General features: G+C 42.3%; 1 protein-coding gene across 2 annotated transcripts in view; it reads right to left on the reverse strand.

The window, feature by feature from the left end:
- Nucleotides 1-15,497, reverse strand: part of LOC126484528 (muskelin) — a 171,605-nt gene that overhangs the window by 998 nt on the left and 155,110 nt on the right. For both annotated transcript variants that reach the window (XM_050108077.1, XM_050108076.1), the window contains exons 14-15: nt 12,539-12,641; nt 1-92 (exon numbers count right to left, since the gene is read on the reverse strand). The exon at nt 1-92 is cut by the window's left edge and continues 998 nt beyond it. In XM_050108077.1, the coding sequence (XP_049964034.1) occupies nt 1-92; nt 12,539-12,641 (195 nt within the window). The remainder of the gene's footprint in view (nt 93-12,538; nt 12,642-15,497) is intronic.

A 15,497-nucleotide genomic window follows, 5' to 3' on the forward strand; every position in this document is an offset into this window, starting at 1 on the left:
TCCAGCTGATCTTCTTCTTCAGTAACACATTTCTTGTAACCAAAGGTGCTGTCATCTTGTTCTCGGAAAAGGACTGATGTTAACAACTGAAACTTAAATAGATAAAATTTATTCTTTTAAACTGAATTAGTACTTGAAATAAACAAATACAACTAAAAAGAAAATTACAAAAATTTCTGCATCCTAATAGTTAATATCAGATTTTAGTTATCCTTTCCAAGAACTAAGTTGTAGAAACAAGAAGCCTCTGGCACATATGCTATTGATATATTAGCTCTGTTTAGAAAATAGGATTTTCTTTGCACTGTAAGTAAGAGATTGCATTAAATAAGACTACAGCTGAATACAATACATTTTTCATCAGAGTGACCAATGTTTAAAATATTATTTCTTAATGTAAAGTCTGAAAGAGAAACAGCCTAACAAACAAATCTAAAACAAGATTTTATGTAATTCAATTCCACCTTGGCATTAGAAATTCTACAGTGAATTACTCAGAATTTAAAAAGAAAAGCAAAAGGAATAATAAACATCTGTCAGTGCCGTTATACCAAGTATTTAAACCCAAACCTAAGTAGGGTATAAAAAAGAACAACAAATTTGCTGCACATTTGTTATGAATTGAGTAAATATTAGCCACTGACAACAGAGTATATGTGTAATACTAAAGTAATTGAATCCAAAGAGAAAAATTACACTTATTCAAAGAACTAGTGTTGTTGAAGCTATTATTTATTGTCACTGTCACCGTTAATGCCACCACCACTGCTACTGCTGCTCTGTTGTTATTATGTTACTAAGAACACTATACTTATTTTGAAATCAAACTAATCATCAAAAATATAAGCTTACACATAAAAGCTAACCAGTTCATTTACTAATAAATTCTGGGACTTTTTTTGTTTAGTAAGAGAACAAAATGGGTGGAAGGGAATGTGTGCCTCAGGATATGCAGAGAATAAAAAAATAAAGATATAAAGAATGATTACAGTTATAACCTGGTGCCCAGTGACCATAATCTCTACTGAAATCTCAAACTGGTTTGCATCTATTAATTTGAGTGGAGTGAGGAATATATTTAATACTAGACAAACTAAAATGCCATGCAGCAGAACTGTAATGCATCAGGTATGAAGAAGTTTGTTCCACAATATTACAATGTTTAGAATTGCATGGTGATTAGAGAGGGCGAATCAGCTAAGCTATTCACCTCAAATATTTTCTGAACCAATAAACATATACTCTTGTTTTTACCCAAATGAAATGTGGGAAACTAAATGATGTATAGTGACAGAAATTGAAACGCATGTCATTCTTCAAAACCTTATCAGTAGTTTCAGAGAAATTACAATATTTAGAACTTAGCCAGCTTGGCACACCTAAGACAGTCAAGTTGAAAAAACAGAATGATGGAAATAAGATTAATTTAAAAGTGATACAATGACACACAGCTACATGCACTTGGACTGACACACCAATTGGAAGGCAAGGCACACACATCTAAGTATGATTCAGTAGTTAACTCTGGTAATAGTTCTCTTCATTCTGCCAGAGCCTTGAAAGAAAGGTGCACATCAAAAACTGGATGGACTTGTAAAATGAGTAACTGAAGTTTAAGGTCTGTTAAATAATGACATAGTGTCATGAGTTTATAATGACATCACACAGGAATGTGGACATAAACACTTCCTTAAAATTCTATTCACATCATCAGATTTTCAAAATGCCCTCAGTCTACTAAAATACACATTTGCAGTCACTAGTACAAGGACTTTGGACAGGCTGGAGAAATACATTTGATATCACTGCATATGCTGCCACAATGCAATGTTTTAAATCCTCTTGGGTTGTGCATGAGCTTTATCTTTGAGTTTACTCCAGAGAAAAACTTCCAATTGTGTCAAATCAAGCACACATGCAGGTCAACTGATAACTTCTTCAATGTCCTATCCAATGACCAGGGAAGAGCTGGATGGGTGCTTTCCTGGACACAAGAGAGTAGTGAGCCAAGCACTCATCTTCCTGGTACCACACACATTTACATATGTCAAGTGATACTATCACTAGTAAAGCCAGTAGCACTTCAGTAAGAAATTGTGGATGTCTTTTACCCATTGAAATTTGTAAATACTTTAGGTTTAAAGGAGACCACTCACTGAAAAGCAGAAGTGCTGAGTTGTCAACAGGCACCCACAAAAGAAAGAAAACTTACTAGCTTCCGTAGTTATCCTTTGTGTTGACTAGACTACACTAGATAGCACCACGTAGGGGCATAGGCAGAGGTGTGTGTGTGTGTGTGTGTGTGTGTGTGTGTGTGTGTGTGTGTGTGTGTGTGGAGGGGGGGGCCACACGCACTCTCTGTTCATAATAAAAGGATAACTCCAATTGCTAGCAAGTTTTCTTTCTTGTTTGTACCTATAAAGAATTCAATGCTTCTGCTTTTTGGTGAGCGGTGTCTGTAAGTATTTAAATTCCACTAGAACTTTCCTACAACATTAACACCCATTGAAGTTTCTTCAATGAAGTAACAACCAGTCACATAGTCCCCAATAATCCCCTACCAAATGTCACACCAACTGCCTCCGATGTTTAACCTACCTCATCCGGTGTGGATTCTCTGCTTTCCAATAATGTATGTTTTTTTACATTCAGCTTTCCATGAATTGTAAAGCTAGTTTCATCAGTAAAGAGAATTCTTTGAAGAAAGAACCTATAGTCCAGATCTCTTATCAGAACAAAGCAACAGAATTCAATGCATCTTCTGCAATTCTGCTGATTAATCCGCTGATGAAATGGCACATGCTATGGATAGAAGCTGTTTGCAAACGATTCTGGCTTGAATTATGTCTGAGGCAATCTTAACTCCTCTGGAGCTAATATGTGGATTATGAGCAATAGCTGCATGAACATCTATTTATGAAGATCCACTTGTCGCAAGCTTGCTACTTACCCTCTTGTGCATATTCCAGCCCCATTTCAGTAATTATTTGCACATTCATTGAAATGTCATTCTTGTTGGACACCATCTTGTGGGATACCTTTGTGCATACAACTCAACTGTTTGCTTTGCATTCCTCTGCAGTCTTCATAAAGAAGATTGGCTTGGTTTGTGAAAGACTTTCCTCCCCCCCCCCCCCCCCCCCCAATCGAACCAGCACTTGATATAAGTGAACGACACAGACAGAATTAATGCTATATATCCACTGTGCCCCTTTTAGACTGGGATTGCAGCAGGCAACACTCTTCCTTATTTGACATGATGTATTTAGTTATTTGTGTATGAAACTTCTGCGTAAGAAGCAATCTGTTTCGTTGATACAGTTATCTCTGTATTTAGCTATGAAAAAAGACTATGTCATTCACTGAGGACTTACTCACAATTCATTTGGGAGAAAACAGAATTACAATACCTTAAATGGTTCCCGAAATATTTCAGCTGAATAGCTTAGCTGAATCTTTCTGTACAAGAAAGAAAACATGGGCCAACCAGGCTGTATTCCATTTATTGTCTGTGCTATTAGCTAATTTCGACCATCAATCATTTTCAAACACTTATCACAAGCCTCAAGCTTCACGTCATATTTGAGACTTGAGACTTGCGATAGGTGCTTGAAAATGACCAGTAGTCAAAATTAGTGAATAGCAAAGACAATAAATAGATTAGAACCTGCTTGGACCAGGTTTTCATTCTTAAAACCTAATGAAACTGTAGACCCCTCAAGGTTTTGTGCATGAACTGACCTCTCGCTCGTGTCCAATAAATGCTCGACGGACTTCACATGAGGTGATCTGATGGCCAAATTATTAAGTGGTTGAAAGTGATGGAGAGGTTAGGAAAGGAGAGGAATTCATGGTAGCCTACTTCAAAACAGTCAGAAGACTGATTTAAAGAAGTTATTTTCAACTAATTGCTGTTCTAGCAATTAAAACTCTGTTTAATTCAAATTCTATTAAAGTTAAGGAAAATAAAATAAAAAAATTGATTGCACAGAAGCAGGAGCTGCGTCATTCTGCACAGCGTACTAGCTGCATGTTTTAGTTGAAACTTCCAATTATTTGCTTGCAAGCCCCAGCACTAGTGAAATTTCCACAGTTGAGCCACAGTTTGCATTAACATTATTTGATGGCTTTGCATTTGCTGTTTGTGTGTTAAGAGTTTTTCATGAATTCACTACAGTTGGGACTTGTATTTTTTTCTGGCTTGACAAAGAGTCTGGGCTTTTATTTATTCTTTGTTTGCCAAACACTGGTTTAATTGGAACATGTGCTCAGAATGGAGAGATTGTACAGTGGTATCTACACTGTACGTGGCTCATGACATAGTCTAGGGACTTTAACACTTTGTTTTAAATACAGTTGATGAACAACTCTGCAGTTAATACCAGTTCAGACTCACAATAGACATCAATTACTGGTGTTTACAAAATTGGATTATTTAACTTTCAGTTTTCCAGAAAACAATTTGTCTTGGCAGAAGTAATTTATAGAATCCTGCCACATCACTATTATTTAGAAGGATTGTCTGGAAATTTCTTCGAATGGCATAGAAAGGAACGACTTGTGTTAGCAAAACATTTTTATTTTTCAATGCATTCTCCCTGTACACTAATGTACTCCATCCATTGATGTTCCAATGCCTTGATCTCAGCTCAAAAATTAGATTCATCCAGACCTGCAAAATCTGAGTACCGTGGCCACGTCAGTGAACATCAAGAACAACAACAAAAATAACTTCATTGTTCTGCAAGGCAATTAACGCCTGACTGTCAGAAAGGTGGAAACAAAATAAAATCTGAAACTAATAACATATTTTAGCCTTCCATAATTATGTGAATGTATTTTAATTCACTTGATAGATCCCAGCCACAGAAATCTGTTTTGCTTTCATTTGACGTGAGAGCAATAAACGAACAGGAAACAGCAAAATCACTTAACGTTAACACAGGTCACGTGGAGACAACCACCTCCATACAACAACTCTGCTGCTCTGTGCATCAGGTCTGGCTCTGAACCGGAGCAATATTAGATAGTGGCGTTACTCCTCCCTCGAGCGTTAGAGGTAGCACATCAAAAATTTAAAAAAATTGACTTTTCAAAAATATCTTCATTTTGTAGTGCACATCTTTGTGACGAGTCTGATACATAAAACATATATGATCGAGGGAAGGTAAAACATTTTATTTCGTCTTACGTGTGCCAAAGTGCAGTACTACACACCTCTTCACACAGCATTCTTCTATTGCACGTCTCTGTATTTCGCTCTGTGAAATTCAAATTTGTAATATTTTGTAATAGGTGCCATCAAACTACACTCCTGGAAATGGAAAAAAGAAAACATTGACACCGGTGTGTCAGACCCACCATACTTGCTCCGGACACTGCGAGAGGGCTGTACAAGCAATGATCACACGCACGACACAGAGGACACACCAGGAACCGCGGTGTTGGCCATCGAATGGCGCTAGCTGCGCAGCATTTGTGCACCGCCGCCGTCAGTGTCAGCCAGTTTGCCGTGGCATACGGAGCTCCATCGCAGTCTTTAACACTGGTAGCATGCCGCGACAGCGTGGACGTGAACCGTATGTGCAGTTAACGGACTTTGAGCGAGGGCGTATAGTGGGCATGCGGGAGGCCGGGTGGACGTACCACCGAATTGCTCAACACGTGGGACGTGAGGTCTCCACAGTACATCGATGTTGTCGCCAGTGGTCGGCGGAAGGTGCACGTGCCCGTCGTCCTGGGACCGGACCGCAGCGACGCACGGATGCACACCAAGACCGTAGGATCCTACGCAGTGCCGTAGGGGACCGCACCGCCACTTCCCAGCAAATTAGGGACACTGTTGCTCCTGGGGTATCGGCGAGGACCATTCGCAACCATCTCCATGAAGCTGGGCTACGGTCCCGCACACCGTTAGGCCGTCTTCCGCTCACGCCCCAACATCGTGCAGCCCGCCTCCAGTGGTGTTGCGACAGGCGTGAATGGAGGGACGAATGGAGACGTGTCGTCTTCAGCGATGAGAGTCGCTTCTGCCTTGGTGCCAATGATGGTCGTATGCGTGTTTGGCGCCGTGCAGGTGAGCGCCACAATCAGGACTGCATACGACCGAGGCACACAGGGCCAACACCCGGCATCATGGTGTGGGGAGCGATCTCCTACACTGGCCGTACACCACTGGTGATCGTCGAGGGGACACTGAATAGTGCACGGTACACCCAAACCGTCATCAAACCCATCGTTCTACCATTCCTAGACCGGCAAGGGAACTTGCTGTTCCAACAGGACAATGCACGTCCGCATGTATCCCGTGCCACCCAACGTGCTCTAGAAGGTGTAAGTCAACTACCCTGGCCAGCAAGATCTCCGGATCTGTCCCCCATTGAGCATGTTTGGGACTGGATGAAGCGTCGTCTCACGCGGTCTGCACGTCCAGCACGAACGCTGGTCCAACTGAGGCGCCAGGTGGAAATGGCATGGCAAGCCGTTCCACAGGACTACATCCAGCATCTCTACGATCGTCTCCATGGGAGAATAGCAGCCTGCATTGCTGCGAAAGGTGGATATACACTGTACTAGTGCCGACATTGTGCATTCTCTGTTGCCTGTGTCTATGTGCTTGTGGTTCTGTCAGTGTGATCATGTGATGTATCTGACCCCAGGAATGTGTCAATAAAGTTTCCCCTTCCTGGGACAATGAATTCACGGTGTTCTTATTTCAATTTCCAGGAGTGTATATTCAGGCCAGTGGAAATTAAAATGTCCTGTGGTGCCTCTCCTGCTCCCAGTCGGCCGGTTTGACATCCTGCCCCTCTTTAAAAAAATCTCGCAATTAATAGTGGATGGGATTATTTGTAACAGGGAGAACAAGCATTCATTAGAAAATTTGCAGTCTTTACTGTCTATTAGCTAATAACTTGCAGTTTTGAGTGACATAAAATTAAATATAGGATACATAAAATGAGTAAAAACAAGAGACAAGCAAGACAGTACATATTTCCTCAATCCTTAAGTCCTAGCACTTTTTTCTCTCCAATCTTGCCATGGCTTTAAATGGCGTACTTTCCTTTCTGGGAAAGGATATATTACCTCATCAAAGTTCGTCAACGTTTTGCTACATGCAAAAACGAAATGTCATTGTCTACTCCCACAAAAGCTGTTAATACAAATGTACCCAAGACTGGTGTGGTTTCTCGATCTGATTACGTGTATTTTGTCACTGTGTGCTAGATAGAACGAAATAGGCCTGCCTAATATTGCAGCAATTGTTACACACACCAAATAAACGAGACTGTTTTGCCAAAAATGGTCATTTTTGTAACACGACAGAATTTAATTCATGAAGAACCAATATAAAACGCCTATTAGGCCTACTACAAGCAAAAAGTTTTATGTTAAGAAATAGTTTTACATTTCATACTCTCTAGCTTCTGAAGCATGAGATCGAAAAGTAGCAGTACAAAATTTTTATATAAATTTGGTTGGTTGGTTTTGGGGAAGGAGACCAGACAGCGTGGTCATCGGTCTCATGGGATTAGGGAAGGATGGGGAAGGAAGTCGGCCGTGCCCTTTCAGAGGAACCATCCCGGCATTTGCCTGTACTGATTTAGGGAAATCATGGAAAACCTAAATCAGGATGGCCGGACGTGGGATTGAACCGTCGTCCATCCGAATGCGAGTCTAGTGTCTAACCACTGCGCCACCTCGCTCGGTTATAAATTTGGAATCATTCTTCTGTTAATTTGTGAGAGTCTCCGTTTCTTCTCCTTCCTCGTTCTAACAAACAATCTTGTCATCACTAATTCTGTAACTATTCCTGCCAGTGTCAAAATTTATTCTCTGGTTAACTTCACGAACCCTGCAACAATCACCGGATTAGTTATCCCGCATTTGTTCTCCAGTTAGGCGTTATTACGTGTTCATACAACGCGTTTTCCGCACTACTCCCAGAATAGAACTTTAGCGGCTGCTAGCCGGGGACTGTATAATTGGCCCTTAGTAGTGTAGCGGTCTGGCCCAAAGTGTTTTGTCAAAATTTCATTTTCTCGGATACACGGAAAAGACAATACGTAATCTTAGTTTCCTGTTAGTCATTTATTTCAACCAGCAATATTTTACTGCGTAGCATCTGGCTGCTTGCTGCAATTGCTCGTACAGCTGCCACACTGCTGCAGTCAGAAGTGGAAGGAGGTACTACTCATATGCAACTCAACTGCACATGCACATACGCTCGCTCGCAACCGCTCAAACAAATCTATTGTAAACAGTTGTGACGTCACGTTCATCGGAGGCGATTTGTCGTTATGAAATACTGCATAGTCTTCCTAAAGGCTTTGACACATCTTGCTGTTGGCAGACACTTGTATGAGCACTGTGTTTTGTTCTTGTATATGGTGCATTAACTTTGCAACTTAAGTTATATTTTCTTCTTTTTTTTCCCTCTATCGTTCATGTTTTACTCCTGCAGTATTATTCTGCAGTAGCGAGATACAGTAATATTCTTTGTTAGAGTATTGGTTCTTACTACTCAAGATTACAAAAATGTAACTGAAAACTAAAACAATGAAAAATTCCCAGAATTCTAAAAAATTCCCGGATGAATAAATTCCCGGGTTTTTCCCAGATCTCCCGGTTGTCCCGGGTCGTATAGACCCTGATCATGTTGAGAAATAAAACTGCTTCAGCTGTAAAATCCTTATATTTGTAGGCACTACCAGTTTCACAGCAGTTACAGATGCATCTTAAGGTGCAAATTGTAGCCAAGTCACGCTGTACATAAAATATTACAAACACTCAGCATTCATAATCCCATACAGTAGATTATCTGCAAAAAATGAGTGTGTCCTAAAAGTAATAAGATATGTAGGAGATCGATCCCACAAAACTGAATGTGAAGTTGTATAGATGAACATCAACTGTCATATGGTATCTTGTAGACGGTCCACTAGCAGTACTTTTTCCATTCTTACGTGTCCTTCCTGCACACCTCTGTTTTTGGTTTTCATGGAAATTCTCATACTGCCATCCATTTTCCTTGACTTACTGCTATTTTGCCACAAAAAAGCTTTTAGCTGGTGCAATCTTACCTAGATACCATTAGGTAGGGGTTGTTCACCTCTGCCTGCTGACATTTGATTTTATGAGCATTCTCCACCATATGTTATTACTTTTAGGACATACATCTTTACTGAGTGAGGTGGTGCAGTGGTTAGCACACTGGACTCACATTCGTAAGGATGACATTTCAATCCCGCGTCGGGCCATACTGATTTAGGTTTTCCTTGATTTCTCTAAATCACTCTAGGCAAATGCCGGGATGGTTCCTTTGAAAGGGCGCAGCTGCCTTCCTTCCCTGTCCTTCCTAATCTGATGAGACCGATGACCTTGCTGTTTGGTCTCTTCCCAAAAACAAGCCAACATACATCTTTTTTTCAGATAATCTGTTGCATTGGACTAATTTTGAATACTGGGTCTTCCCATAATATGTTTCGTATACCATGACTGGACTCAAACTTGCACCAGAAGATGCAGCTGTAAGTGCTGTGAAACCAGTACTGCCTAAGAACAAAACCATTTTATTTCTTAGCACGATTGTCACAAGAAATTGACTGCCACAGTCAATTAGCACCTTCACCTCTGTCACTTATTCATTTTTTTAAAAAATTACTCTTTCAAATACTTTTCTTAACAAGTTTGCATTCATGGTTGCCTTTTGATTACTCATCTCCTTCACGCATTCAGATGTGCTGGCAACAGACTTGTTGCAACTGAAGCATATCATTCCCTTGCTCTTGTGGTTGTAATTACTTGATCTGTGGCCACTAGCATAACAACTGAAAAACTTTTTATTTGGATCCCAAGCTGTGCTTTTATTATCTTGTTACCTGAGTCTGTGGTGTATTTCTTACTGTGGTTTCCAAAATTTTCATTGCTGTAACTTTTGTTATTTCTTTCGAGCAATGATTTCACAGCTCTCTTGTAATGCCTCATTTTTTCCTTAAACTCTTTCACACTTCCATCACTGTAAAGTAAAAGTTTTGCATCTAAATCATCTTCTATTCCATCAATCACAAACTAAAATAGTGCTTCAGTATATTGGCATGGCTGGCAATTTCTTTCATTACAAGAAAATGTTCTTTAAGCGACTCTTCCTGTTTCGTCTTTGTCAAGACAGCACTTCTTTTCACATCTAATTCTTCTTGTAAAGCTTTCTTCAGTGTAGCCCACAATGCAACACCCTTCTCTCCCTGAATAAAAAGCTTAGTTAAACCAACAGGTGAATTTTTAGCGAAAACAAGTACACTACTAGCCATTAAAATTGCTACACTACAAAGATGACTTGCTATAGACGCGAAATTTAACTGACAGGAAGAAGATGCTGTGATATGCAAATGATTAGCTTTTCAGAGCATTGACACAAGGTTGGTGCCGGTGGAGAAACTTACAACATGCTGATATAAGGAAAGTTCCCAACCGATTTCTCATACACAAACAGCAGTTGACCGGCGTTGCCTGGTGAAACGTCGTTGTGATGCCTCGTGTAAGGAGGAGAAATGCGTACCATCACGTTTTCCGACTTTGATAAAGGCGACGAGAGGCGGGGCGAGGAGAGGAGAGGAGGGGGGCGGGGAGAGGAGGGGGGCGGGGAGAGGAGGGGGGCGGGGAGAGGAGGGGGGGCGGGGAGAGGAGGGGGGCGGGGAGAGGAGGGGGGCGGGGAGAGGAGGGGGGCGGGGAGAGGAGGGGGGCGGGGAGAGGAGGGGGGCGGGGAGAGGAGGGGGGCGGGGAGAGGAGGGGGGCGGGGAGAGGAGGGGGGCGGGGAGAGGAGGGGGGCGGGGAGAGGAGGGGGGCGGGGAGAGGAGGGGGGCGGGGAGAGGAGGGGGGCGGGGAGAGGAGGGGGGCGGGGAGAGGAGGGGGGCGGGGAGACGAGGGGGGCGGGGAGACGAGGGGGGCGGGGAGACGAGGGGGGCGGGGAGACGAGGGGGGCGGGGAGACGAGGGGGGCGGGGAGACGAGGGGGGCGGGGAGACGAGGGGGGCGGGGAGACGAGGGGGGCGGGGAGACGAGGGGGCGGGGAGACGAGGGGGCGGGGAGACGAGGGGGCGGGGAGACGAGGGGGCGGGGAGACGAGGGGGCGGGGAGAGGAGGGGGCGGGGAGAGGAGGGGGCGGGGAGAGGAGGGGGCGGGGAGAGGAGGGGGCGGGGGTAGGAGAGGGGGTAGGAGAGGGGGGAGTAGAGGGGGGAGTAGAGGGGGGAGTAGAGGGGGGAGTAGAGGGGGGAGTAGAGGGGGGAGTAGAGGGGGGAGTAGAGGGGAGAGGAGAGGGGAGAGGAGAGGGGAGAGGAGAGGGGAGAGGAGAGGGGAGAGGAGAGGAGAGGGGAGAGGAGAGGGGAGAGGAGAGGAGAGGAGAGGGGAGAGGAGAGGAGAGGGGAGAGGAGAGGGGAGAGGAGAGGGGAGAGGAGAGGAGAGGGGAGAGGAGAGGAGAGGGGAGAGGAGAGGAGAGGGGAGAGGAGAGGAGAGGGGAGAGGAGAGGAGAGGGGAGAGGAGAGTGGAGAGGAGAGGAGAGGGGAGAGGAGAGGAGAGGGGAGAGGAGAGGAGAGGAGAGGGGAGAGGAGAGGAGAGGAGAGGGGAGAGGAGAGGAGAGGGGAGGGGAGAGGAGAGGAGAGGAGAGGGGAGAGGAGAGGAGAGGGGAGAGGAGAGGAGAGGGGAGAGGAGAGGAGAGGGGAGAGGAGAGGAGAGGGGAGAGGAGAGGGGGAGAGGAGAGGGGAGAGGAGAGGGGAGAGGAGAGGGGAGAGGAGAGGGGAGAGGAGAGGGGAGAGGAGAGGGGAGAGGAGAGGGGAGAGGAGAGGGGAGAGGAGAGGGGAGAGGAGAGGGGAGAGGAGAGGGGAGAGGAGAGGGGAGAGGAGAGGGGAGAGGAGAGGAGAGGGGAGAGGAGAGGAGAGGGGAGAGGAGAGGAGAGGGGAGAGGAGAGGAGAGGGGAGAGGAGAGGAGAGGAGAGGGGAGAGGAGAGGAGAGGGGAGAGGAGAGGAGAGGGGAGAGGAGAGGGGTGAGGAGAGGGGAGAGGAGAGGGGAGGGGAGAGGAGAGGGGGGGCGGGATATTTATCAATTTTGCTTTGAATGTAAGTAGTTTTGTTCCTACTATACTTGTTCACTAATCATAAGATATGCCTTGTTTCTAGGCAGAGACAGACAAACAACAACTGACACAAAAGCTAAAGGACTCACAAGCCCATGTTGAGAAGAGAGAGGGGGAGCTCAAAGCCTTTGTAGCAAGACTTTTTTCCATAAATATTCTCCAAGAATGGACAAAACTTCTCTCCAATATTCGGCGTTTCCGGCTTGTCAACAGTAGTCTCAGCGGTAAGAGAAAATTTCAAACTTCCCATTCGCATCATACAATAATAAATTTGGGAAAATGAAATCAATTTCAATATTAATACCTGACCCTACTCAATCATAACACATTGAAAATCTAAGTGATGTAATGAGAACTTGGTAATAGACTGATAAAGCTCAGATAACCAACATCTTTCAGCAATTCATCTTACCTCCCTTGTCTGTTCCTCATCGGTGTGATCTATTATCTCAGATAATGTTGTCTGGAGATAATGAAGAGCTGCCATGCTATTTTTCAAAGCAAGCTCCTTGAATCTGGAAAAATGAGTGTAGGAGTTAAGTGACTAGTGAAAACACGAAGCATACATTTTCAATGCAAAAAGATGACACCTTGCAATATCATTACATAATAAATTTCTCCAAAACCATTCTCCAAACACTTCGTGTTTATCTTGATACTTTCCCTGCTAAATTTCATTGGTGTAATTAAACTATAAGTAATATAGTAAATATAAGTAATATAGTAAATGTAAATAAATATAAGTAAAATAATCAAGTCCCAAGGTAACAGTTTTCATGGTACTGTTAATATTTCCAAAAGGACACTAAAAATGCATTGTGCTAAAATGCATAATATTCTTGATTATACGCCAGAGTATTTTTTCCAGATAAGTAAAGGTAACTGAACAAATTCTTGAACCACCAACCAATTGCTCGTCTCACATCATTTGTAAAATATCTCGACAGAAATGTATTCACAGATTACCATGCACCAGTTCAATAATAGGATAATTAGCCAATCAAAAAGTATGCCATTCAAGAGTGCCACTCTACTGAGTCAGATATTCATACATTTATGAAAGAAACAAATTTTTAAATGGTAAAAAATAATACTGGCTGTAATCAACAAGTTACCAAAAGCAAAATATTCTATTACAGAAGTTACATTTTAATGGAAAAGTGTCATTGTGTATCTGATTAGTTCATTTTTAAAAAAGATAAAAAACACAGGCTACAGAAAGTTACACTAAACTATTCCAGAAATAAGTGAAAGGCCACCAGCTAATTTACATGTGGAGACACACAACAATGGTACTTTCAAAAGGTGGGCTAACCAACTTTGTTTTGCTCTCAATGATACACCATTTCATGTGAACAACAAGACATAATTAGCCTATTTTGCAGGCAATAAAAGTGTTCTTGTTCAACCAAGTAAAGAACCGTCAACAGAAGGGGGAAAAAATAAGAAAATTACTTTTTAAGAAATCAGTATCTGTGAGACCTTAACTTTTCCCGACGAATTGATTGTTCAAATAAATTATGGGTTTGCTGCCGGGTGACGTCATTGTAAGCGGTGGCCGACAACGTCACTCGTTAGCAAACCCTTAAGTTATTGAACAATCAGTATCTGGTTTGTCACACAGGGGGTACTCTTGACAGTTCTCACAGTTTTGTGGGGCTGAAAGTAGCCCACTTCCAATTAATATACTGTATCAACAAGAAATATTAAACAAGACAGGAAGTTCTAATTTCTTGGGTGTTCGAGATGACGAATGATGGGGAAAAAATATATATTTCTGCTAACACCTGTAGGTTCAGTTACTATTTTGAGGTACATTAGGCAAATAGTGTTCATTGCGCAAAGGCAAGTAATCACTAATTAGACAGTAATTACAAATGTCATGAAAGGTTCATACATGTATATCTCATAGTAACCTGTTTAAGAGGTTAGGATTATTAGGTACAGTCTTACAGTACTTTTATTTAATAATGATGTGTGTTGCCAACAATCCATATGAGATTAAGAGTAATAAATATATTCCCAAATAGAATACCAAAAGGATAAATGATTTTTGCTTCCCTCTGGTGAAGCAAATTTTAGCAAAAGCAGGGGTGAAGCTATAAATTAAAAAGACAGTCAAACTTGTTTGTAAGATGAAGGCAGAACTCATCATCTGTAACATTGTAGGATTGACTGCAGACCTTTGGTACAGATGTGAGTGAAGAGTCTGAATCAAAGGCTTTGACAGTTCTGCAACAGTGCAGGCTACAGATTCTTGAAATGCACCATAAGCTGTACAGGTGTTAGGACCCGCTTAGAAGATCAGGGGTCCATTACATGCAAGAAGCAGTTACACAGATTGTAGGAGCTTTGTGGAGTGGACAGGGCAGTTTTTTTTAGGTTAGTGGGACTCAAAAAATTACAAATGGGGGTACAGTCTCAAAGCAGGCAGGTCAAACACAGGACAAGGTTACACCTAGGAAATATAGATATTATAGTTGTAAATGTTACAGCCGTTTAGGAAATAGCTAGAGCTCCAAGACTTAAAGGAAGTACTGAAGCATAAATCCTTACAAGCACTGAAAGATGACATCAATGAGTGAAGGTATTAAGGTGGCTAAAGCCTAAGAGAAGTTTAGCTGAAGTTTTTACACAGGACCTAATAGTGTTCTGGGGGATAGACAAAACTTGGTGGTGGCATTTTTATGGCTGTTAAAAGTAGTTTAGCTTGTAATGAAACTGAAGTAAATAGTTTCTGGGAGTTAGTACAGGTACAGGTTATATTCAACAGAAGGAATAAATTAATAGTTGGTTCCTTTTACCAACCTCCAACTCAAGATGGTCTATTTGCTGAAAGGTTCATGGAAAATTTGGGTCTAGTCTCAAATGGATACCAGACTCTTACAAGTACAGTTTAGTGGTGACTTCAATCTACCCTCAATATGTTGGTGAAAGTACATTCTTAAAGTCAGTGATAGTCATAAAACATTGTTCAAAAATTATTCTGAGTAATTAGTTTGGGAGCCAACACAAAGTGTAAGTGATTGCAATAACGTAACGTACTTATTAGTGACAAAAAAATCCTGGCCAAATCGAGATCATCATGACAGACATAGGAATTAGTGACCACAAAGCCCTAATAATATGACTGAACACCATAACAACCAAATTTGCCAAAAATAAATGGAAAGTATACCTACTTAACAACAACTGGCAGGACTTCCAAGACCTCAACATCTCTAGAGTAGTTCCTGACACTTACCCAGGCATACAAAAAGAAGCAAGCAGCCAACTTCAGTTCATATATGTAGAGCAAGAAGCTTTAATAAAATATTTTTTATTTACTTACTGTAACATGCCCACAGTTAACATTTTATGTCTGCACACAG

This window comes from Schistocerca serialis, chromosome 6 (assembly GCF_023864345.2).
Source record: "Schistocerca serialis cubense isolate TAMUIC-IGC-003099 chromosome 6, iqSchSeri2.2, whole genome shotgun sequence".
NCBI classification, from domain to species: Eukaryota; Metazoa; Arthropoda; class Insecta; order Orthoptera; family Acrididae; genus Schistocerca; species Schistocerca serialis.